The following is a 25,616-nucleotide window of genomic DNA, read 5'->3' as shown; positions in this document are numbered from 1 at the left end:
ACCCCAGACTCATCTACCCGTCCCCTCCCCATCCCCTGCCATCCACCCCCCTCCCCCCGCCTCAGCCCCCCTCCCCCCTCCCCATCCCCCATCCACCCATCCAACTCTCCCTTGTCCGACTGTCCGCTGGTCCACTCGTCCCTCACCTGTCTACCTGTCCCCCAGTCCCCCAGCTCCCCGGCCTTCTTGTGCAGACCGGGCTCAAATGGGATGAACTGATGCTAAGGTGGGCAGGCAGGAAATGGGAGGAAATCATCGTGGTCACTGGGTGCCCTGAGCTTGTTCTACAACACAGCAGACGTGTCCTTTAGGAGGCAATGCACAGCCGCTGGGGCCTCAGGACAGAGGGCGCCGTGGACCCCGCACAGGGCCCACCCTGGCCTCTGGCGACTGGCACTGCTGGGCGCCCCTGAGCCTTGCAGGGTGCCTGCTCCAGTGGTTCTGGGCGGGTACTCAGGGTGGAACTGCCGGGCCCTCAGCAGCAGTTAGTCACAGAGGGCTGGGCCCAGCCGCAGCCTTTCTGCCTGGGGGTGGTCCGCGGTGGGACCCGAGAACCTGCATTTCTGGCGCTGCTGCCGCCCGTCCCTGGGCCACCGCTGAGAAGGAGGCTGTGACGGTGGGTGGAGGGCGGCAGCAAGCCGCAGAGCATGCCGCCGGCAGCCACTGGATTTGGACGTTTTCAGGGCTCACGTGAGAAAAAGGCAGGACAGGTGGGATTCACTATAATAATGACATTTCTTTAACCCGTGTATCCAGAATTCCCCGTTCTGGTGTGTAATCAGTATAGCGGCCCATGGGGAGACATTTGGCATTGATTTTCCAGTCGCCTCGCCTACAATGCGGGGGGTCTGCGCCTGGAGCCTGTGTGGCGCCAGCCTGGTCCCCGCGCTGGGGCCTGCTTAGCGCGGCAGGTCCGGGTGCCAAGGGGGGCGTGGGCCGGCCCTGCAGATGGAGGCGGCTTGCTTGGGTCAGCACTCTCTGCTTTGTCCTAAGGACGTTTTCTCGGTCCTTTCCAAAGGAAGCTTCGAAGCCCATCACCACGACCCAGCGTTCCTTGTCAATTCCGGAATCGCCCGCAGAGCCAGTGGTTCTGGAGGAGCCTGTCCCGGCTCCTGGAGGCCCGGAGCGGAAGCAGTCCTCCGCCAGGCCGAACATCGAGGAGAGCCGCCGCGGGGCTCGGGAGCGGGGCTCCACGTCGGGGAGGAGCAGCGCCAGCGACTCGGGGCACTCTCGGGGCGCGGCGTCGGGGACACTGTGCCGGAGCTCGGCCTGCAGCAACGACTCGGACTTCGAGTCCAGCCGGGCCGTGCGCCATTTCCGCATCGACCTGCCGCAGGAGCTGCTGGAGTGCAGCGCGCAGGGGCACAGCCTGCTGCAGACCCCGGGCCCCGCGCCTGCCGACCGGGGCATCATGAGGAGGATGGCGCTGGACATGGTCCAGTAGGTGGCGGGCCCAGGGCGCGCCTCAGGGGGAGCTGTGAGCCCCACTCCCGCGGGAGGGCGGTTCTGCACGCCGGGGGCGGCTCCCAGCGGCTGGCCTCTGCGCCCTCCCTCGGGCCGAGCGTGGGATGGGGGCGCTGGCACCGGAGACGCACAGGCGGGCACTCACCCTCAGTCACCCAGGGACACACGCGTGCTCTTGTGCACACCTGCCCGCACACAGCCACTCATCGTGAATGTGCGTGCACACCACGCCTGGGGAGCCTCTCACTGAAGCAGGGCTGCCCCTCCACCAAGTCCTGAACGCACAGAATGTCTTCAGGGCCAGCGGCGCCTCACGGCGAGGGCTCTGAGGTGGCCAAGTTTTTCATAAAAACTGGTTATCTCTGTGAATATGCAATGGTTAGTGTTACTTTTTGAATGTGTTACTAAATATTTGAACACATTTCTCAGTCTTAATTTGTAAGACAGCGGACAGGGATGGCTAGAACCCAGGTAAATAAAGCCCTTTGGGGGCCTGGACGGATTGTACAAGTGCGGAGGGGTCGGAGGGCAAGCCATCTGAGCGCTGCTGCCCTACACTGACCCAGCCTCCTCTCTCCCTCTGCTCTGCCGGCGGTCAGTGGGAAGGCGGGCCCCCACCTGCCCCCGATGGGCCTCTCCACACACCCCGCTCTCCTCCCCGACCTTCTCCCTGCCGCCCCCACCCGCCCAGCCCTCACAGCGTCCGCACAAGAGGCTGTGTGTGCCGCTCTGTGCTGCTGGTGAGAGACATGTGTGCCATGTGAGTGTGTGTTGTAGGCGTGTGTGCACTGTGTCACACATGTGGTTGCGTGTACGTGCCGTGTTGTGCCTGTGTGTATATGTGTGTCATCTGTGTGTGCATGCCGTGTGCTATGCATGTGTGTGCACTGCAGCTGCTGCTGCTAAGTCGCTTCAGTCGTGTCCGATTCTGTGCGACTCCATAGAAGGCAGCCCACCAGGCTACCCCGTCCCTGGGATTCTCCAGGCAAGAACACTGGAGTGGGTTGCTGTTTCCTTCTTCAGTGCATGAAAGTGAAAAGGGAAAGGGAAGTTGCTCAGTTGTGTCGGACTGTTCGAGACCCCATGCACTGCAGCCCACCAGGCTCCTCTGTCCGTGGGATTTTACACGCTACGTTGTATCTGTGTGTGTGTAGGTGTGTGTTTACATACGTATGTGCATGTCTGCTGTGTGTGTACAACCTTGGACCCTATGGGCACCAGGCAATGTACATCGTCCCCTCACGGCCGCCCCAGGAGGGAGACTGGCCCCCACCCCCAGCCCGTATCACAGGTGACCTCAGGCTAAGTGAGCACCAGGGCTGAAGTCGGGCAGGGCCGCAGCTGGACCTGAGCTTGGCCAGGCTGGGCCGCTCGGGGTGGGCTGCCCTGGAGCAGAGAAGGGCTGCAGTCTTGGTGAGGCAGGGCCCCGGGCTCGGCGTGCTCCGCATCAGGCCTCGCCAGCACCCGCGGCGGGGTCTCCTTCCGGCCCGGGGCATGTCTGGGCTGCGGGCCGCGCGTGCCCCTCCGCCAGCCTGTGACGGTCTCCCTGCTCCTTCCAGACACAGGCGCAGGTGGGCGACCATCACCCTCCTGCTGCACCGCGGCGCCGACCCCAACCTGTGCCGCGCGCCCATGCAGGTCCTCTTCTTCGCCGTCAAGGCCGGGGACGTGGACGGGGTGAGGCTGCTGCTGGAGAACCGGGCCAGGACGGACATCCAGTTCCCGCCCGAGGTGGGCTGCGCCGGGGGCCGGCGGCGGTGGGGGCCGGGCCAACTCCGACGGTCACCCGTAGCGTCTGCTCTTCCTCCCTGGCTGTGTCGATGCTTGTCAGTCACTCAGGCCGCTCATATTCAGAGGGTGTCGACTTTTGAAAAGGCTGCCAGTCTCGCTCTGGCTACTTGCTCACCTTCCGGGCCCCTGAGCCTGGTCGTTTATTTCCTCTTTTTTCTTGGGTGTAAGTGCAGGTGTCACTGAAGACCCAGGAGGATCTCACAGAACTTTTTGGGTTCACTGATTGGACTCCATCTTTGAAACCTCCTGGAGGAGGGCGGGGACAGTTGGTCTAATAGGAAGCTGGGGCACCAGGGCCTGGTGCCCGTGTCACCCTGGCGGACGAAAGCGTCTTATGAGTTAGAGCAGACGGGTGGGGTCGTGCGGTGTGTTTGTGGGCCGCTGTGGGCGGGCCTCTTGTCCCGAATGTCCCGGGATGACGGGAACGTGGTGCCTTGGGGACCCGAGGCAGGCGAGGGGCAGACGGCCATGCTCTCACCCTGGACGGGGGCCCCACGGGCCTTGTTCACACAGAGCCCCACCCTCGGGCTGCCGGCTGTCGCTCCCCAGGGACCTGGGGCTGCACCCTTACCGCCTGTGCTTCCTCTGCAGCTGGGGGCCCTGACCCCTCTCCACATCGCGGCCGCCCTCCCCGGGGAGGAGGGCGTCAAGATAACGGAGCTGCTGCTCCATGCCATCACCGACGTGGATGCCAGGGCGGCCGACCAGGATGACGTGTACAAGCAGGGCAAGGTGGGCGTCCGCCCTGTGGAGGGTGGGGTCCCTCTGCAGGCGCTGTGAGGTCCCCACAGGAGGGTGCCTGGCACCCTGTGAGCCGCAGGCCAGCCTGGATCTGGGCAGCGTGCGCCTGGTCACACCCGCAGTCGTCTGTGCGAGCCGGGGCCTGTCTGGGCAGAGGGAGGCAGTGTGGCTTGGGCACCAAGTGTGAACACTCTGCACACAGGCCTGTAGTGTGGGAGAGGCACGCACACTTGATGAATGTGAGTGAGAACCTGCTTCTTCAGGCAGCTCACAAAGCCCGGGGGTCCTTGCCGGGGTAGCCGGGCCCCCGGGAGGGCATTCTGTAGGAAGCTCTGTCTCACTCCACTCGGGGGTGCCCCTCTGCCTGGAGACACGTCTGCCCAGGGCCGCACTCCCTGGCTGGGTCTTCCTGCCCCTCCTGCCTCCCAGCCGCCCCTCCGTCCCCTGGGCCACCTCTAGGCTGCTGCCATCTGAGAAGGCCGGCCTGGAGCCCTGCGGGCTCTGAGCTCCCGAGGTGCCTGGGGGAGTCGGGCTGTGGGCCTCCTCAGGCAGCCTCCAGGTCTGCCCCGCCCTCAGGGAGCCTCGTGTCCCCAGACCAGGGCTCAGGGCCCAGTGCCCCCTGCCAACCTGCTCCAACACGTGATGGGGAGGGGAATGGACCCTCAGGGGGCGGGGCAGGCTGCCGAGTGGGTGACTGACACTGCAGAAGGGCCTGGGGGCCAGAGGTGGGGCATGGAGCCCTCTGGGTGGGGTTCTGGGGCGGAGGGCTGGAGAGGCAGAGCTTGGTCCTGGCACATGCAGCGATACCCCTGCCTCAGCAAGGCCATGTCGAGGCCCTCTCCGCCATGCAGCCCTCCCAGCCTTCCTCCTCCAGGCTGAGCCCCTGAGCATCCACCCGAGCCTCATTCAGCCGCCAGCGCCCGAGGGCATGGGGCCGTGTTGAGAAGTCAGGGTGGCTCACACGGCACCGCTGCGCGTGGCCCTGGGGGAGCCCTGGGTGTGAGCTGCTGCCTGCAGGGGGCACAGGGCCCGGGCGGCACAAGGTGGGTCTCTGCACTCTCGGGGGACGGGCTCGAGGGCGACCCTCAACCCCTCTGTCTGCCCACAGCTGAACCTGCCGCCTTCCAGCCTGAAGCTCAACAACGAAGCGGGCCCGCCCAGCATCTACTACAGCAAGCGCATGTCCGTCCCCGACGAGGGGGGCAGGACGGCCCTGCACGTGGCCTGTGAGCGGGAGGACAGCCACAGGGTGAGGCGGCCTTCCAGGTGGGCCGGGGGGTGTGCACGGGCGCCTTGAAGCGTACCCGTGAGTGCCCGTCCATGAGTGTGCGTGTGTCTGTGTGCAGGCGTGTGTGTCCGTGTGCAGAGCCCGCAGCCCTGGTGGGCTGAGCCAGGCCTCCCCGTGGCCACGCGAGCAGACCTGGGCGTGTCTGCCCCTGGCTGCTGTGGCCCAGACCAGGGTCCCCCAGCTACAGGTCATCCTCCCTGAGTGGGCCCCGGACTCGGGGGACTGGGTCAGGTCGGCAGTGAGCTGGGACATGCTGTGTTGAGATAGGATACGAAGCATCATGGAACTCGTGTGCACGGATGTGTTATTTCAGAGCACGTGCTGGGGACACGCGTCCACACGCAGGCCTGTGTACCTGGGCGTGGGGGCCCGGGTCGCCTCGTGAAGTCACTGTCTTACTGCAGGTGGCGGTCACACACGTCTGTGCTGTGAGCCCATCGCCCCCCGGACGGTGACCCCGTCTGGCGCCGCTGCCTCCTGTCCGCCTTGGGGATCAGCTCGCATGCGGCAGGTGCAGGAACCCCTTGGAGGATGGGTGCAAGGGGCCTCAGGGGAGCTGGGGAGCCGGACCAGAGAACCCCCGAGTGCGTGATGCACGGAGCTTCCGTTTACCTGCCTAAACAATGAGACAGCAGCGGCCTTGTGGGCCTGTGGCAGGAGGTCTTTGTCACTGCACAGGATGAGGGTCACACGTGCCGCCTCGATGGGCGCTGTGAGGGCCTGAGTGGGGGTGGGTGCCCACACAATGCTGGCAAGGGACCACCTGCTCCGGAACACCCCTGTCTCACCAGCGTATCCTCAGGATGTGTCACTGCCCTCCCAGAGAGGGGTGGCGAGCCCAGACTGAGGCTGGGGACAGCAAGGTTCCAGGAAGGCGGGCTGCCCAAGGCCCATGGTCAGCAAATTGGAGCCCTGGGCTTGGAGCACAGCTCTTTCTAGCTCACACGTCTTTGTCGTTTGTACTGATTTTGGATTTGGAAAAAAGTTAAGAGGAAACAAAGTCAGGAGACACCATAGGCCACATCCTCATCAGATCAAGGACAGATCAATAGTGTAAAGTCTAGTTCTAAGATGTGAAGGCTGCAGCCATCCAGCCATCATGCCTGCATTCCAGCAGGGAGAGTGAGAAGAGGGGAAGCTTCCCAGGAACCCCTTGGCACACTTCTGTGGGCTCCCCTTGGCCTGGCCAGTGAGGCTGGCAAAGGGGGTGGTCTTGCAGGGTGGCCCAGCTGGCCCCTGGGGTCCGCAGGGCAGCAGGGCAGCAGGGATTCAGCCGAGTGCTCTGTGGTGAGGAGAGTCCGGGTCAACTCCCGCGGGCACATCCCAGAGAGGAGGAGGGGGAAGCCAATAGCTTCCTTGGGGGCGAAGGGCTGAAAGTGCCCCTGCGTTCCTTGCTCCTGGTGTGTCCTGGTGAAGGGCTCATCCTCTGCCCCACCTGCCGTGTGCCCGGCCCAGCTGCAGTAGTCCCGATACAGAGGCAACAGCTCTGTTAGAGTCTGCAATAGCCGTAGTAGAGCGGCCCCAACTCTCCTCTTTTCTTCAAATCAACTTACTCATCACCGACATCCCTGTTTTCCATCTTAAATGATCGACGTTTGGAAAGCCTCTTCTCAGCTTGAGGATCCACCCACCATTCACTATCCAGCGTTCAGGGCACTTGGTGTGCCAGGCAGGGCCCTAGTACAAGGGAGGAGCAGTCAGTGGCCGGGCTGACCGCACGCTGTGTGAGTTTCCCCTGGAGGGGACGCGCCCCTGTAACCCGCCGTCCCGCCTCTCTCCTGCCCAGTGCGCCAGGGACATCGTCCGGCTCCTGCTGGCCCACAGAGCCAACCCCAGCTCGCTGTGGAGCGGCCACTCCCCGCTCTCCCTGTCCATCGCCAGTGGCAATGACCTGGTGAGCAAGTCCTACCCTGCTGGTGTACCTGCGTGTGTCTGTCTCGTGCCCCATCTCCAACACAGGCTCTGGGATGTGCTGTCCTTGAGGTGCCCCAGGGACAGCATGGTGTGATTGCTGGAGGGTCCCCTCCCGCGAGGATGGGGGGTGCGCCCTACAGAGGGAAGGGTGGAGGGAGGAAGTGAACATGAAGGTGAGGGCACACCCGGGAGGTGCTGACTCAGCCTCAGAGCACTGGGAGGCCACCCTGGGTGGTTCTCACCTTCCCCAGCTGCCAAGGAAGGTGTTTGTTCTTCCACCCACCCATCCAGCCACCCCTCTGACTAGCCCACCCAGTCATCCACTCGTCCACCCAGTCAGCCGTCCATCCATCCTCCCAGTTAGCGGTCCATCCATCCCTCCACACTCCCAGTCATCCACTCGTCCACCCAGTCAGCCATCCATCCATCCTCCCAGTCAGCAGTCCATCCATCCCTCCACACTCCCAGTCATCCACTCATCCACTTGGTCATCCACTCATCCACTTGGTCATCCACTCACCCATCCTCCCAGTCAGCAGTCCATCCATCCCTTCACACTCCCAGTCATCCACTCGTCCACCCAGTCAGCCGTCCATCCATCCTCCCAGTGACCCACTCATCCACTCGGTCACCCACTCATCCATCCTCCCAGTCAGCAGTCCATCCATCCCTCCACACTCCCAGTCATCCACTCATCCACTTGGTCATCCACTCATCCACTTGGTCACCCACTCATCCACTTGGTCATCCACTCACCCATCCTCCCAGTCAGCAGTCCATCCATCCCTTCACACTCCCAGTCATCCACTCGTCCACCCAGTCAGCCGTCCATCCATCCTCCCAGTGACCCACTCATCCACTCGGTCACCCACTCATCCATCCTCCCAGTCAGCAGTCCATCCATCCCTCCACACTCCCAGTCATCCACTCATCCACTTGGTCATCCACTCATCCACTTGGTCACCCACTCACCCATCCTCCCAGTCAGCAGTCCATCCATCCCTCCACACTCCCAGTCATCCACTCATCCACTTGGTCATCCACTCATCCACTTGGTCATCCACTCATCCATCCTCCCAGTCAGCAGTCCATCCATCCCTCCACACTCCCAGTCATCCTCTCGTTCACCCAGTCAGCAGTCCATCCATCCCTCCACACTCCCAGTCATCCACTCGTCCACCCAGTCAGCCGTCCATCCATCCTCCCAGTCATCCACTCATCCACTCGGTCACCCACTCATCCATCCTCCCAGTCAGCAGTCCATCCATCCCTCCACACTCCCAGTCATCCACTCATCCACTTGGTCATCCACTCATCCACTTGGTCATCCACTCACCCATCCTCCCAGTCAGCAGTCCATCCATCCCTCCACACTCCCAGTCATCCACTCGTCCACCCAGTCAGCCGTCCATCCATCCTCCCAGTCATCCACTCATCCACTCGGTCACCCACTCATCCATCCTCCCAGTCCTGCACTTTCCCTTCCTTCCATTCATTTATCCACCTCCACATCCACCTGCCCACCCACCCCTCCACCCCTCCATTCTTCATCATCCATCCCTCCTTCTGTCTTGTTCAGTAGCTCAGTCGTAGCCAGCTCTTTGCAACCCCATGGACTGCAGCATGCTAGGCCTCCCTGTCCATCACCAACTCCCAGAGCTCACTCAAACTCATGTCCATTGAGTCAGTGATGCCCTCCAACCATCTCATCCTCTGTCGTCCCCTTCTCCTCCTGCCCTCAGTCTTTCCCAGCATCAGGGTCTTTTCAAATGAGTCAGCTCTTCACATCAGGTGGCCAAAGTATTGGAGTTTCAGCTTCACCATCAGTCCTTCCAATGAATATTCAGGACTGATTTCCTTTAGGATGGACTGGTTGGATTTTCTTGCTGTCCAAGGGACTCTCAAGAGTCTTCTCCAACACCACAGTTCAAAAGCATCAATTCTTCAGCGCTCAGCTTTCTTTGTAGTCCAACTCTCACATCCATAGGTGACCACTGGAAAAACCATAGCCTTGACTAGACGGACCTTTGTTGGCAAAGTAATGTCTCTGCTTTTTAATACACAGTATAGTTTTGTCATAGCTTTTCTTCCAAGGAGCAAGTGTGTTTTAATTTCATTGCTGCAGTCAGCATCCACAGAGATTTTGGAGCCCAAGAAAATACAGTCTGCCACTGTTTCCGTTTTTTCCCCATCTATTTGCCACAAAGTGATGGGACCAGATGCCGTGATCTTCATTTTTTGAGTGTGGAGTTTTAAGCCAGCTTTTTCATTCTCCTCTTTCAGCCTCATCAAGAGGCTCTTTAGTCCCACTTCGCTTTCTGCCATTAGGGTAGTGTGGTCTGCATAGCTGAGGTTGTTGGTATTCCTTTATATCTACCCATCTATAATCCACCCACCTATTCATCCTTTCATTTAGCTGTTATTTTTTGAGCATGGTCTATGTACCAGGCAGGCACCATTCCAGGCATTAGGTGTTGAATAAAACAGAAGTGTCAGGGATCATACGTTCTAGTTGGGGCAGATGGACCACAGTCCGGTGTGCGACAGTGTCAGGCAGTAAGTTTATGAAGAAAGTGATGATGGGTGAGGGGAGGAGAATGACGGGGGCTCCTTCAGCTGGGTGGCGGGAGGGCCTCTCTGGTGAGATGGCATTTCGGGGAGGCCTGAGGCAGCCATTGTTGGTGAGGGGCTGGGGCTCCCGTGTCCCTTCTGCTGGCCCCTCCGCCTCCTGCCTTGGCTTGTGCACCGAGTCATTCACTCAGCGGGTCACGCGGGCACCTGCTCTATGACCAGCCCTGGAGTGGGGGACAGGCAGCCTGGAGGAGAGCCTCACCCCAGGCGCAGAAGCTCCCGGAGGGCCAAGCTCGGTGTCTCGTGTGTCTGGAGCAGCTGCTCTGACTCCGGGCTCCCCGGGGGCCCCTGGGCTAGCGACTGGGGATGCAGCAGGGAGCAAGGGAGCCCCTTCCTCTGCACGTGCTCAGGTGATCACGGTGACTGGCTGCCCCGGGTAGAGGCAGGCCGGTCCCAGGGACATGGACCAGCAGGACGTGTGCCTGACCCTGTGGGGTGAGAGGCCCGGCAGGATCCGGCTGCGTCCCCGGGTGGAAAGCAGAGAGGCACCGGGACCACTTCTGAGCAACTGGATATTGTTCTGAGGAAGCCCTGGACCTGGGCTGCCCTGGGGAGTGGGAGCCCTCACTAGGGAGCAGCCGCTTGGCCGCCCCAGGCTCGCCATCTGAGCCGCGGCCCCTGGGGGTGGGAAGCAGGGAAGCCGCCCCGCATGGCCTGGCTCCAGGCGCTTCCTCCGCTCAACGGGAGGGAGCGCAGCGGGTGCTGACAGGCCTGTCTGTGTCCAGATTGTGAAGGAGCTGCTGTCCTACGGAGCTGACCCCAACATGCTTCTGACCAAAGGCTTGGGCAGCGCCCTGTGCGTCGCCTGTGACATCACCTATGAGAGCCAGAGGAGCCTGGAGAGCAGGCTGGCCCTGGTGAGCCGGGGCGGGGCCGGCCCTGGGGCGGGAGGGTAGAAAGGCGGAGGCCTGGCGGGTAGGGTCTGGGGTCTGCACTGGACCCTCTGTCTGGCCCTGCTTGCAGCAAGGTGCTTCATGGTGCTTCGTGGGCTCTTGCTCTGTGTTCAAGACTTGATGTTCCAAACACTTGAGAAAGTACAAACAATTCTTGCCTTTTATAGTTTATAGACCTAAAATATGTCAGTGGCAAGCCCACTCAAAAGGCCAGACAAGAGTCCCTAGTTTGTCTTGAGAGACATTGGGCTTGGCTTTGGTCTGGCTGCAGGACTCTAGAGTTTTCAGTGACAGAACCAGATGAGCAGGGATCCAGAAGCTGTATGGGGGGCGGCGGGGATGGGGAGCTGTGCCCCGGGTTGGGGGGGATGGGAGAGCTGTGTCCTGAGTGGGGGATGGGGGATGGGGGAGCTGTGTCCTGGGTAGGGGATGCAGAGCTGTGTCCTGGGTGGGGGATGGGGAGCTGTGTCCTGGGTGGGGGATGGGGGCTGTGTTCTGAGTGGGGATGGGGATGGGGGAGCTGTGTCCTGGGTAGGGATGGGAGCTGTGTCCTGAGTGGGAGATGGGGAGCTGTGTTCTGAGTGGGGGATGGGGGATGGGGAGCTGTGCCCCAGGTGGAGGGGGGATGGGAGAGCTGTGTCCTGAGTGGGGGATGGGGAGCTGTGTTCTGAGTGGGGGATGGGGGATGGGGGAGCTGTGTCCTGGGTAGGCGATGGGGAGCTGTGTCCTGAGTGGGAGATGGGGAGCTGTGTTCTGAGTGGGGGATGGGGGATGGGGGAGCTGTGTCCTGGGTAGGGGATGCAGAGCTGTGTCCTGGGTGGGGGATGGGGAGCTGTGTCCTGGGTGGGGGATGGGGAGCTGTGTTCTGAGTGGGGGATGGGGGATGGGGGAGCTGTGTCCTGGGTAGGGGATGGGGAGCTGTGTCCTGAGTGGGAGATGGGGAGCTGTGTTCTGAGTGGGGGATGGGGGATGGGGAGCTGTGCCCCAGGTGGAGGGGGGATGGGAGAGCTGTGTCCTGAGTGGGGGATGGGGAGCTGTGTTCTGAGTGGGGGATGGGGGATGGGGGAGCTGTGTCCTGGGTGGGGGATGGGGAGCTGTGTCCTGGGTGGGGGATGGGGAGCTGTGCCCCGGGTGGGGGGGGACGGGGGAGCTGTGTCCTGAGTGGGGGATGGGGGATGGGGGAGCTGTGTCCTGAGTGGGGGATGGGGGATGGGGAGCTGTGTCCTGGGTGGGGGATGGGGGAGCTGTGTCCTGAGTGGGGGATGGGGAGCTGTGTCCTGGGTGGGGGATGGGGAGTTGTGTCCTGGGTGGGGGATGGGGGAGCTGTATCCTCAGTGGGGGATGGGGGAGCTGTGTCCTGAGTAGGGGATTGGGGAGCTGTGTCCTGGGTGGGAGATGGGGGAGCTGTGCCATGGCGGGGGGATGGGGGAGCTGTGTCCTGAGTGGGGGATGGGGAGCTGTGTCCTGGGTGGGAGATGGGGAGCTGTGTACCGAGTGGGGGATGGGGAGCTGTGTCCTGTGGGGGAGATGGGGAGCTGTGTCCTGAGTGAGGGATGGGGGAGCTGTGTCCTGGGTGGGGGATGGGGGAGCTGTGTCCTGGGTGGGAGATGGGGGAGCTGTGCCATGGGCGGGGATAGGGGAGCTGTGTCCTGGGTGGGGGATGGGGAGCTGTGTCCTGAGTGGGGGATGGGGAGCTGTGTCCTGTGCGGGGGATGGGGAGCTGTGTCCTGGATCAGGGTGCTTTCTCTGCTGGAAGCAAAGCTTCACTGGCAGTGCCCCCAGAACCCAGGGTTTTTGTTTGTGAAGAAGGAAGGTTGAGTGATAAGAGGCTGGTGAGTCACTGAGGCCGCCTTGTGTCTCCCCAAATAACGACCCTGCTGACGCCTGCTTGGCAAGTGTGACTTCTGAACTTCCTGTAGATGACAGCGTGATTCTTGTCTGTCACATCGAGCCTTGTGGTTTGTGGTTCTGTCAGCATTTCTCGATGAAACTGTGAAACCAAAGAACCTCTGTGTAGCACAGCATCCTTCCTTGTCGTGGTCTGGGTGGGCGCCTCTGAATGCTGTTTGCTATGAATGCAGTTGGTGCTGCGTCAGGAGCGGAGGACCTTGCCTCGGGGTGTGCCAGGGGTCCAAATGCACACACATGTGCATGCACAGGCACATCACATGCCTGTGCATATGTGTGCAAGCACCCCCCACACTCACATAGCTGCTCTCTGCAGCCACACACACATGCATGCACACACATGTCCACACACCTGTGCATACGTGTGCATGAACCACACACTCACATAGCTGCTCTCTGCAACCACACACACATGTCCACATTCCTGTGCACACATGTGCAAGCACCCACCCCTACACACTCACATAGCTGCTCTCTGCAGCCACACACATGCATGCACACACATCCACATGCCTCTGAATACGTGTGCAAGCACCACACACTCACACACACACACATAGCTGGTCTCTGCAACCAGGCACACAGCACCTGTGGTCTTACTGAGTGCCCCGGGTGGTTGGATGGATGGTGAACATGTGCGGACTAGGGCTTTTGGCATCTTTAACGTACAGAACCTGAGAACGAGTCACGGGCTCCCTTGCTCATCCCGAGGCGGGGTGAGCTTGTTCCTACACGGGGTGAATGGGGGTGTGTCCAGGGCTCAGTCTGGAGGCGTAGGTGGTCTGCCGCCCTTCGGCGGTGTTGAGCGCAGGGTTCGTGCGCATACCCTGCTTTTGCCCCTGGCTCTTTAGAAGCGGCAGCTGGGTTTCTGGTCTTTTTGTATCTTGTCCATAATCTGCCTCAACTGCACCTGCACCCAGCTATTTTTAGTCCATTTGGTTTCTTTGTGTTTTGTTTCCGAAGGAGACGTTTGTCCAGGTGCAAGCACTGCAGCAAGGGGCCCAGGTCCCAGTCTCTCAAACAGGCCGGCTCGGGGTTTGCCCTCCTGCCAGTTACAACTAGCGGAGTGGGGCCAGACCTCAGCAGGGTGCCCTGGGGGTGCGGTTGGGTCAGGGAGGGCCGCCCCAGGACCTTGCTCTGAGGGTCGCTCTGAGGACACACCACCCTAATGTCTTGTCCGTCTGTCTTGTCTGTCTTGCTGACATTCCGCACACCTGGGAGGGTGCCCAGCTGGGTGGCCCTGCTCTCCTGCTGGGGGTGAGAGCCCCCTGGTGGCTGGGGCAAATGCGAGCCTTTGACGTGGGCTCTGTTCTCCACAGATTGACCGGCTCATTAATTACGGGGCGGACATCCTGAACCCTGTGACACTTTCACAGGGGGACAAAACGGCCGTGGGCACAGCTGTTGACTATGGCTACTTCAGATTCTTCCAGGTGGGTTGGGTCTCTCACTGGCGATGGGGTGGATCTGGGGCTTTTAGCAATTCTTGGGCAAGGCGGGCCAAAGGTCCCTCGTGCCTCTGACCAAAGTCCTCCCTGGCTTCCTAGAAGGGAAAATCCAGGGCCCCCAAGCGTGTGCTGCCAGCATGGCTGCCTGTGTGCCGGCTCTCTGAGCGTTATCCCGGTCTGTCCTCACAATCATCGCCGCGACCACAGTGTGCCCCCGTGTCGGCGGTGGGCCAGGGCTGCTGGACCTGCTCCCCCTTGTGGACTGGGGGCCAGGTGCCCCGCCGCACTCAGAGGTGGTGACCGGCGCTGGGTTGCAGGACCGGAAGATAGCCCACTGCCCCTTCCACATGCTGATGCCCGCGGAGCGGGAGACATTTCTGGCCCGGAAGAAGCTCCTGGAATACATGGGCCTCCAGCTGCGGCAGGCTGTCTTTGCCAAGGAGTGCCAGTGGGACCCAAAGGTGCTGCATCTGAGCAAGAGAGGTGGGTGTGGCGGGCGCTCGGGCAGGGTGGGGGCGTGGGCGTGGTGGGCTGCCAGCGGGGTGGGCAGCTGCAGTGGGCTCCTCAGGCAGCTCAGAGCCGACCCGGAGGCCCCCTTGGCCTGAGTGTGTGTGACAGGCTTTATGCGTCGTGGAAGAGCATGGGTGCCCTCTGCTAGGGGCTGCATCCCCTGAAGGCTGGCTCCAGGAGGCTGTGTGGGGCATCCCCTGAAGGCTGGCTCCAGGAGGCTGTGTGGGGCATCCCCTGAAGGCCTGGCTCCAGGAGGCTGTGTGGGGCATCCCCTGAAGGGTTGGCTCCAGGAGGCTGTGTGGGGCATCCCCTGAAGCCTGGCTCCAGGAGGCTGTGTGGGGCATCCCCTGAAGGCCTGGCTCCAGGAGGCTGTGTGGGGTGGGCCAGGAAGGGACATGCCTGCTGGGCCAGTGTCCACCTGGCCCTCACATGTTCTGCCAAGGATGTCTGCAAGGGGAATTGAGAAGGGGGTTCCCGGGCTGGGGAGGTGAGCCTGGGGAGAGAAACTGGGGGGCCCCATCACAGGTCTGGGAGCATCACCTTTGTCCAGTGTCCGAGCCGGCCCCAGCCCCTGCCGGCCCCGCTGCCACGGTGGGGGATAAGACACCTGAGGAGGGGCGACGCCTGCGCTGGGGGTGGGGGCGAGGAACCCTGCCCTGCGGTATGCTTGGTGAGCTGCGCCCTGGGGGTGGAGCTGGTAGACAGCCTGGTCGAGGGGTGAAGCCCTGGGTCACCCTCTCCCGAGGGCCCTGCGTGTTCTAGCCCCATGGAGAGCCAGCCTGAGCTGCAGTCTTGAGTGAGAGCCAGGCGGGTCCTTGGGCGTGGGCGAAGGATCCAGAACCCCATGGCACACAGACGAGGAGCTTGTCTCCTGGCTCAGCTGGTGAAAGAGAGTGGACTCCCGGGGAAGCCCATGGGCCCAGGGGAGGGGCTGTGCCTTCCAGGAGAGGGGGGTGGGGCAGGGCGAGCGGCGAGCCTGGGGCACGGCTGCCTATGTGGCAGGCCGGGACTGGTGGCCTCTCCTCAGCCACACCTCTGCTCCTGTCCGCTGCCCGGAACCCGCACAGCAGGTGATGGGGAGACAGAAATGGTGCCGGGGGCACTCAGAGAGCAGCTGGGCGGGGGGACCCCGATGCTCTGCCCTGCTCGACTCCCTTACACGTACCCCACCCCCTAAGCCCCCCAGCAACGTCGCCGCCCTGTCCACCACCCATGCGTGTGCTCACACACACATGGACCAGCCTCCCCACCTCCCCCACCTGCCAGGCCCCCATCCACACACGTCCATACACACACAACCTCCAAGCCCACACCCACCCACCTTTCCACACACTGTCTGTCTGCACCCCACAGCCTCGAGATGCCCACCTTCCATACACAGCACTCCTCACTGCTGCACACACACTCACACACTAACGTAAACCTGCCAAATCCCCCACAGACCTGCGCACCCTCAGCTCCTCACCCACCTCTGTTGCACACACACCCCAATATCCAAACTTCCTGCACACACAAAATAAGACCCCTGTTCCCCAGCCCACAAATAGTTACTAACCAGATGCCCACCTACATGCTCACACACATCCCTACCAACTGCTCACCTCCACCACCCCTCACACCCCTGTCCTCACACACCTGCTACCCCAGCCCAGCCCCCACACAAGCCCCCAGGAACCAACCCCCTCACCCCCCACATACCCACACCATTCCTCCCCACATGCACACTCATCCCATCCTTCCCCACAGAACCGCCTTGCACCCTGTTACACATACACACCCACCATCCATCATAACCCTCCCCACCCCCACGCTCACCAGCCCACCCACAGCCACGCACGTCCACTCACCCTCACACCGGCTCGTGGCCGCCGACCACCTCATAGCTGCGTGCCCACACATGACCTCCCTGTCCTGTCGGGTCAGGGGCTGTGAAGGTACCATGGCCTGAGTTCAGCAGGGCGGGGGATGCCTAGACAACAAGCGGGTGTTTGCTCAGTTCAGGAGGCTGGAGACCGAGCTCCGGGAGCAGGCGTGGCTGGTTCTGGGGAGGGCTGCTTCCTGGCTCCTCGACACGGGAGGGAGAGCGTGCACTTCCTCTTTTTACAGGGCACTAATCCCACCAGAGGGGTCTGCCCCATCACCCCAAAGCCCCCATCCAAGTCTCGTGGCGTTGGGGTTAGGCTTTCAGCAAATTAATCTTGGAAGGATACAGGTGTGTCCATAACACCCCCCTGCCCCCGACTCAAACACAAACCTCCCCTACCCTGTCACCTGCACACCGCCCACCACACAAATGACGACTGTCAGCCCCAGAGAGGGCGTGATGATGGGAAATGAGCAGGTCCCCAGTGAAACGCGGGCACCGCTGAGCACAGCCACATGGGCGTAATGGAGAGAGGGGAGCAGGACATGTAGTGGAAGATACCGTGATGAAAACACCCAAAATCTGTTGAAAATTGTCAACCTATATACCCAGAGAGCTTAATGAACTCCCAATAGGATAAACACAGACACCCACAGACACACGACAGTTAAAATACTGAGACCGAATGATTCGTCACAAGGGGACCCCAGTGAAGTCAGCAGTTGGCCCCTTGTCAGAAGCCACGAAGGCCAGGAGGCAGTGGTATGTCATAGTCAAGTGCTCAAAGCGGTAAGCTTCAGCTGAGAATCCTAGATCCAGCGAAGCTGGAGGAAGGTGACAGAAAGGCATTCCTGAAGAAGGAACCCTTGAGAATTTGTCCCTCGTAGTCCTGTTTTACAGGAAGTACTAAAGCACGTAACTCCAGATGGAAATCAAGTCCCCCATGTGCATAAAGAGCACTGGCAGAGCTAATTGTAAAAATAAAAAATAAATGCATGTTTTCTTAACAGGTTTAAAAAGAAATTTGCATGATTTATATATAACCACTTTATAGAAACATTACTATAAGCATATACGTATGGATTTTATTTATTGTAATCCTGGTGGCTCAGGTGGTAAAGAATCCATCTGCAATGTGGGAGACCTGAGTTCGATCCCTGGGTTGGGAAGATCCCCTGGAGAAGGGAACGGCTACCCACTCCAGTATTCTGGCCTGGAGAATTCCATGAGCTGTATGGTCCATGGAGTCGCAAAGAGTCAGATTACTGAGTGACTTTCACTTTCAAGGAAATAACAAAAGTATAGTTTAAAATAATTAAAGAAATTAAACATTACATTTAAAAGTATTCACTTAATGCAAAAAAGTAAATAAAGGAGGAGTAGAAGGACGAAAATACGAGACACGCAGAAAACAAAACGTGAAACAGCAAACGTAAACCCAGCGGTGTCAGGGATAACGCCAAGTGTGAGTGGACCAAATGATACAGTCAAGAGGCAGAAACCAGTAAACCCAGCGGTGTCAGGGATAACACCCAGTGTGAGTGGACCGAATGATACAGTCAAGAGGCAGAAACCAGTAAACCCAGCGGTGTCAGGGATAACACCCAGTGTGAGTGGACCGAATGATACAGTCAAGAGGCAGAAACCAGTAAACCCAGCGGTGTCAGGGATAACGCCAAGTGTGAGTGGACCGAATGATACAGTCAAGAGGCAGAAACCAGTAAACCCAGCGATGTCAGGGATAACGCCAAGTGTGAGTGGACCGAATAATACAGTCAAGAGGCAGAAACCGTTAGACGAATAAAAATAAGAAAAGTCTATTTACATGCTCCCCACAGGAGACATATTTTAGACTCAGTGATGCAAAGAGATTGGAAGTAAAATGAAAACAGAATCTTACATCATGAAAATCACAACCACGAGAAGGGCTGGAGTAGCTACACTTATGTCACCTAAAAGTGGACTTTAAAGCAAAAATATTACGGACAATAAAGAGGGACATTTTTAAATGATGAAAGAGTCAGTTAATCAGGGAGATAAAGTAATTATAAACCTATATACATCTACCAGCAGACACCCAAATAAACAAAGCAGAAAAGACACACGTGAAATGCAACATAAATAATTCAATAATAAAATGGTTGGAGATGTCAATTTCCGATGTTCAATAATCTGTAGAAAATCTAGGCACAAAATCATAGAGAAAAGAAGATTGAGCAATACTGTTAGACTAGAGAGGACAGGGAATCCTGGCGTGCTACAGTCCATGGGGTCACAAAGAGTCGGGCACGACTCAGTTGACTGAACACACACACACACACACACACACACACACACATTGGACCACGAGACCTAATGCATTTACAGACACTATAACCACCAAGCTTCAGATGCATATTCTTCTCAAGTGCATGTGGGATGTTGTTCAGGGCAGACCATGTGCCCGGTCAAAAGAACACCCCCCCCCCAAACTCTTAATACATTTATAGGCATAGAAAGAATGCAAATTAGGTACTCTGGCCACAACAGAATGGAATTAGAAATGAGTATAACAGGAAGACATTTGGAGATATCACATAAAACAATATGCTTCTAAATAACCAGGGGGTCAAAGAAGAAATTAAAAAAGCAATTAGAAAGTACTTTGGTATGAATGCAGAAGAAGGCAACATATCAAAACTCATGGAATGCAGCTAAAGCAGTGATTGCAGGGAATGTATAGCTATGAATGCTTATATTAAAAGGAAAATATCAATCAATAACCTAATCGTGCTCCCTAAAACACCTGCAAAAGGAGAGCTCACTAAACCTGAAGTAAGCTAGTTTGCCACTAGATAAATGTATGTGTGTCTTTTAGAGAGAATATTAGAGAAATAGAGGATAGAAAAGTAATAGAGAAAATCAATAAACCTTGGAAATGGTTCATTGAAAAAATCAGGAAAACGGATACATTTGGCTAGATTTACCAGGAAAAAAATGAAGACTCAAATTACTAAAAGCAGAATTAAAAGAGTAGACATTACTACCAAACATTTAGGAGTGAAAAGAATTATGAGAGAATACTATGAACAACTTTATGACAACGAGTTGGAGCACCGATGAAACGGACAAGTTGCTGAAAACATAGCATGTACCCCAACTCATTAAAGAGGTAATTAAAAATCTGCCCAGATTTATGACAATTAAAAAGATTGCGTAAGTAACAAAAAACCTCCCAACAAAGGGAAACCCAGGTACAGATGGCTCCACTGGTAAAGTATACCAAACATTTAACATGGAATTAGCACAAATCCTTTTCATGAGAAAATTAAAGAGAAAGGAACACTTCCTAACTTACGAAGCCTCATTACTGATTCCAAAGCCAGACAATAGCATTATAAGAAAACTAAAGACCAATATCCTTTATGAATATAAATGCAAAAATCTACAACAAAATACTAATGAACTGGGACTTCCCTGACAGTCTAGTGGCTAAGTCTCTGTGCTTCCAAGGCAGGGGCACGAGGCCCATCCCTGGTTGGGCAACTAAGATCCCCATGCTGCACACTGTGGCCAGAAATACACATACAGCAGCAAAGCAAACTCAGCATCGTGCCAAAGAACTGCCTACCGTGACTGAGTGGAATCTACTCCAGAAATGCAAGGATGCTTTAACAACAACAAAATTGTCAATGCAATATACTACACTATTAAAATGAAAGAAAAAATTCAATTGATGTAAAAACAGAAAACTGATGTAGAAAATCCAACATCCTTTCATGATGAAACACAACAAAGGAGAGAAGGGCATTGCTTTAACCTGATGAACGGCGCCTGAGAAAAAACCCCCACCGCACACATCAAGTCAGTGTTGAGAGGCTGGGCACACGCTCACCCCAAGGTCGGGAAGAGGACGGAAACGTGTTCTCTCCCCCCTTCCGTGTAACACTGTACCAGAATTGTAAACTATGCAATTAGACAAGAAAAATGAATGAAAGGCATCTGATTTGCAAAGGAGAGTTAAAGTTACATCTTGCTTTATCGCCAGCTCCCCCAGAAGCGTCACTCTGGTGCCAGTTGGTTCGGGAGGGTACGTTGGCCCTGCCCAGTCTGTCACTCACAGAGCTGCTTCCGGCCCCCACAACGGCATGGGGAGTGGTCCTGGGGGCTGGGGGGCGTGAGGAGCGAGGAAGGAGGGTCTCCCACATTCTCTACTCTCCTGGCCAACGGGTGTCTCTTTGTGGGGCTCCTCGTGATAAGGGGTGCCGGGGGAGTGGAGGATGCGTGGCCTTCCCTGAGAGGACTGATGCGTTGTCTAAGGACGGGAAAGCAGAGGGTGCGGTTCAGCATCAGCTGATTACTGTGGGGGGCTCGCTGCTCTCCTGTCCCCCAGCCCTCTGGGCGTCCTGCCGCCAGTGGCCAGAGAGCAGAGCCAAGGGTCTCTAGACCAGAGGGGCGTGTGAGCTGGCCAAGGCCAGAGGGAACCTGGTGCTGCCCCGTGGCCATTAAAGGTGGAGTCGGGAACCTGGAGCTGGGGCCGACGGCCAGGAGGCTTGCAGAGCTCACGGACGCACCCTGCTCTGCGCCCTCGGACCTGCTGGGGGCCGCTCAAGCACTGTGCTGCCCACCCCGCCGGCCTTGCAGGGCCAGGGAGGGGGCTCACTGGGTGGTGGAGGCGGGCAGCACAGTGCCGCCCTCCACACGTGGGCATCAGGCACGACCAGGGGCCATGGAGCCTGACGTGGGTCTCTCTTGGTGCAGCGGAGCTGGCCCCCTGCCTCCGGCTGAAGCGGAGGGGCGGTATGCCCAAGGGGCAGGACCTGCCGGAGCAGGAGCAGTAAGTGCTGGGTGCTGCCCGGCTGGGTGGTGCTGCTGAGCCCGCTGCGACCTCCCTGCCCGGGGCAGGGTCGCTCCCGAGAGGCCCAGCTCTGCTGCGGGCCATGGCTCAAGCCAGGATGGGGGTGGGGGGGTTGCAGGCTCACCTGTGGACTGGCCTCTGTGGCTCTGGGTGGGTTCCATGGCCCCCGGCGGGGGGAGTGGCTAAGTGGGGGTGAGCCCAGCTCTGCTGCTCGGAGACGCCCCCCACCCCTGTCAAGGCGGAGGTGCTGCCCTGCGCCCGACACCCTCCCTGCCCCTCCGCTGCTGGCCCCCTTGGGCCTCAGCTCTGCCCCGTCCCTGCTGTTGGGGGCAGTCTCTGGATGCCCAGTGCTGTGTTATCCCCATGGGCATCCCAGATAGTTTCTGCCCAGGAAACCCTGGTGGGCAGGGTGGGGGTGGGTGGGCAGGAGGGGGAAGGGCATGCACCCAGCTCACTGCCCCATGCCCCCTGCAGGCCCGCCCAGAACTGGCTCCCCCACTGCAGACTCCTTCCACCCCCTTGCCATGGTGATGACGTGAGGGTCTCCGAGTAGGGGGGTGTCATTTTCTGCCCGCTCGGGTTGGCCAGCACAGGGTGGGGGTTTGTTTCCTGTTCTTGGTAGCACTGGGCTGGACATGCTTAGACCAGGGCTCACAAGCCGGCCGCTCTGAGCGCGGGACGTGGCGGGTCCCAGGGAAGGCCCCTGGGCCTCAGGCACACGTGCCGGGTGCCCCCTGACTGCCTGCCCGCTCCCTTGCAGGATTCCCTTCTTCAAGTTCTGCTACCAGTGCGGCCGCTCCATCGGGGTGCGCCTGGCACCGTGCACCCGCTGCTATGGGATCCTGACCTGCAGCAAGTACTGCAAGACCAAGGCCTGGTCCGACTTCCACAAGAAGGACTGCAATGCCCTCATGGCCATCGGTGAGTCCAGGTGGTGGCTGGGCTGCTGCAGGGCTGGCAGGGTGACCCCGGTCATGCCCCGAAATCTCCCCAGTTCAAGCCACTTTGTGGAATTCCTCGGGAGGGGGCTGTGTGGGGACAGGGAGGCACGTAGGGAGGAGAGCCCGGGGCTGAGGGCGATGACTTTCCCTGGCCCTGCTGCTACGGTGAGGCCGCTGGTGGGTGGGGCGCTGTGCAGAACTGTCCCCTGGGACATGGCTAGGCAGCCTGGGCCCTGTTGGGGTCGGGGTGGGGGGAAGCAGGGATGCCCTGTTCTTTCTTAGACCCTGTCCTCGGCTCCAGTGAAGGCTGGACGGACCCCTGCCCTTGGGCCCGTGCCCCTGGAGCATCCCCTCCATTTCCCACTCTATGAAATGGGTCTTTTAGTAACAGACTGCTGTGGGGGGCACCCTGGATCTGGCCACAGCGCCCTCACCTCAGGGGCTGCAGGACAGAGGCCTCATCTCTGAGGAGCAGTTACCTGGTTCTCACCGTGTATCCCGCACACGTGTGAGCTCTGAGCAGAGCGTGCCTGTGCAGCGCTCACCCCACGTCGGGCCCTGGGCTCCGGGTACCCCTGCTGTGGTGGAAAGAGGGGAGGCCCAAGAGCAGAGACTGCTCTGGGCGGTGCTTCCAGCAGCTGCCACTGTCCTGTGCGGGCATGTGGGCTCCTCGGGGACATCCCGGTCCCTCACCTCCAGGCTCCCCGCTCCCTGCCAGTTTCTTATCCAGGGGAGCAGCAGGAGGAGGAGTCCTTGAGGGTGGACGGATCTCAGTGAAGAAGCAGCGCTGGGCTCTGCGGCCAGGCAGGCTGGGCTGCCGGTCCCCTCTGCTGGCACCCGCCTGTGGGGCCGCCTCTGGGCTGCTGGCCCTGAGGACTCTAGGGCAGGGGTTCTGCTCACTGACCCTGAAATAAAGCAGCCCCGCTGGAGGGGTTTTAACCCTCTCCACCCTGACCTGGCTTCCCAGGTGGCTCTGGTGGTAAAAGAACCCGCCTGCCAGTGCAGGACACATAAGAGACGCAGGTTTGATCCCTGGGTGGGGAAGATCCCCTGGAGGCGAGCATGGCAGCCCACTCCAGTGTTCTTGCCTGGAGAACCCCAGGGACAGAGGAGCCCGGTGGGCGACAGTCCATGGGACCCCAAAGACTCAGCATGACTGAAGCCACAGCAGGCATGCATGCAGCCCTACCCAGGCCAGGGGCTCTGCATCTGGTCTCGTTGGCCCCCTGGCCTCGGCTGTCTGTCGGAGAGGAGGGCAGTGTGTGCACATCAGGACTGGAGTGTGCTCTGGAGGTGCTGCCGGGAGGTGGGGATGTCTGGGCTCATCACAGCTCACAGGAGGTGGGGTGGCACCTCCCGTTCCTGCCCACGGGCTCCAGGATGCCCACTAGTGGCCAGGGCATCCGTTTCTTCCACGTGCATTTACTGAACATCTGCTTTGCCAGGGCTGTTCTAGGGGGGCTGGTGGATGTGGGAATCACCCCCAGTTGAGATGGAGGGGGAAACTAGAGGGTGACCGTGAACCAAGAATGGGGGTCCCGGGTGGCGCGTCTGCCCCCATGGAGGGGCAGGAGGAGGGGTGGTGAGGTGTGAGGGCCGGGGACCCCATCTTCTAGCAGGAAGGTGGGAGGTACTCCAGGGAGGGGCTTGCTGCTGAGAGCAGAATGGTGGGGGGCGGGGTGAGCAGGTGGTAGAGGAGGTCGGGGGCGGGGGTTGCAGCCCAGCAGGGGAGGACCCCAACCCAGAAGGCTTTTCGCTGGTCAGGGCGGTGTCTGCAGCCGTGCTGGTTTGACGTGATTTCCAGGGTGTCTTGTCGAGGGCCGGGCTCCCTCGTGGGGCTCCCTCCTTCCCCGAGGGAAGTTCGCTGGGGGCCGTCCCATCTGCTGCTCCCGGCAGGGCTGAGGAAGGCAGCTGGGCAGAGGAGAGGGCCTGGCCGTCGCCCTGGAGCTGGGCTAGCTGTGCAGAGGGGCTCCCCGTGGAGGCTGCTGGTGGGCCTCTGGACCTGCCTCAGCCAGTTCTGGCTGCAAGCCACCCTGGGACACATAACGTGGCTGTGGAGCACCTTCCTGGTACATCTGCCAGAAGGAAACCTTCCTAACGATGACTTCTTACAAGTTACAGAACATGTATACACAAAAGTAAGAAATGGGAAATAAGTTATCCCAGCACCTGGAAATTACCATGGTCGACACTGGTGTGTGTGCTTCCAATTTCATCTGAGAGTCTATATAGACACCAGTGGGAACAGTGACAGACTTTATTTTCTTGGGCTCCAAAGTCACGGTGGATGGTGACTGCAGCCATGAAGCTAAAAGATGCCTGGAAGAAAAGCTATGACAAACCTAGACAACATATTAAAAGGCAGACACATCACTTTGCTGACAAAGGTCTGTACAGTCAAAGCTATGGTTTTCCCAGTAGTCACGTATGGATGTGAGAGTTGGACCATGAAGAACGCTGAGTGCTGAAGAATTGATGCTTTTGAACTGTGCTGTTGGAAAGGACTCTTGAGAGTCCCCAAGCCAGTCTATCCTAAAGGAGATCAGTCCTGGGTGTTCATTGGAAGGACTGATGTTGAAGCTGAAACTCCAATACTTTGGCCACCTGATGTGAAGAGCTGACTCATTTGAAAAGACCCTGATGCTGGGAAAGATTGAGGTCAGGAGGAGAAGGGGACGACAGAGGATGAGATGGTTGATGGCATCACCGACTCAATGGACATGAGTCTGAGCAAACTCCAGGAGTTGGTGATGGACAAGGAGGCCTGGTGTGCTGCAGTCCATGGGTTTCAAAGAGTCTGACATGACTTAGCGACTGAACAGAAGACATCATATGTAATGCGTGTGCACAACACGCACACAGATGCACATCTAAAGCGGGAGCATGGTCATATTGTAGTCTAGGCCCTGAACATCTTTCTGTGCTATTTATCTGCAACATCATTTTCCCCAAATGAAGACAGTCTTCATTCTGGTTGTGCAAGATGAACTCAGCATAAAGCATCCCAGTCTACTCAAGGATAATGCCCCGAACGTGTTTAGATTTTAATCTGTGCACACGTGCACACATGTCCTCCAGCACTCCATGCACACACGTGTGCTTTTCCATGCACTCCATCTGTCCATCCACCCATCAAAAGAAAGGTTCACTTTGAGCCTCAGCTTGCCATCCTAGCGCCCTGTGGGGTGCTGTCGCTCCCACACAGGAACCCCAGCACGTCTGCCCGACACGCCTTTGATGGGCCTGGAGGCTCACCGTCCACGTGTGCAAGGCCGCTGCACGCACGCTGTTGGCCCGTTTTCCACTTTGTCTAAATTCACGGGGATTAGCTCTTCACACCTTTGTTCTGCGTCCAGGGCTCACCCTCTGGAGGTCATTGGTCGTGT

General features: G+C 58.9%; 1 protein-coding gene across 9 annotated transcripts in view; it reads left to right on the top strand.

Moving 5' to 3' along the window:
* ANKMY1 (ankyrin repeat and MYND domain containing 1) overlaps window positions 1–25,616 on the top strand; it is a 55,503-nt gene that overhangs the window by 12,373 nt on the left and 17,514 nt on the right. For 4 of the 9 annotated variants that reach the window (XM_061412846.1, XM_061412845.1, XM_061412847.1 and 1 more), the window contains 10 exons: window positions 1,019–1,440; window positions 3,024–3,195; window positions 3,847–3,987; window positions 5,105–5,245; window positions 7,071–7,178; window positions 10,555–10,686; window positions 13,950–14,063; window positions 14,396–14,561; window positions 21,193–21,268; window positions 22,050–22,210. In XM_061412846.1, the coding sequence (XP_061268830.1) occupies window positions 1,019–1,440; window positions 3,024–3,195; window positions 3,847–3,987; window positions 5,105–5,245; window positions 7,071–7,178; window positions 10,555–10,686; window positions 13,950–14,063; window positions 14,396–14,561; window positions 21,193–21,268; window positions 22,050–22,210 (1,633 nt within the window). The other 5 variants (XM_061412848.1, XM_061412844.1, XM_061412851.1 and 2 more) reach the window with 5 other exon arrangements.

The sequence above is a fragment of the Bos javanicus genome, chromosome 3, assembly GCF_032452875.1.
Source record: "Bos javanicus breed banteng chromosome 3, ARS-OSU_banteng_1.0, whole genome shotgun sequence".
Classification (NCBI taxonomy): Eukaryota; Metazoa; Chordata; class Mammalia; order Artiodactyla; family Bovidae; genus Bos; species Bos javanicus.
This window is presented reverse-complemented; position numbering and strand designations above follow the sequence as displayed.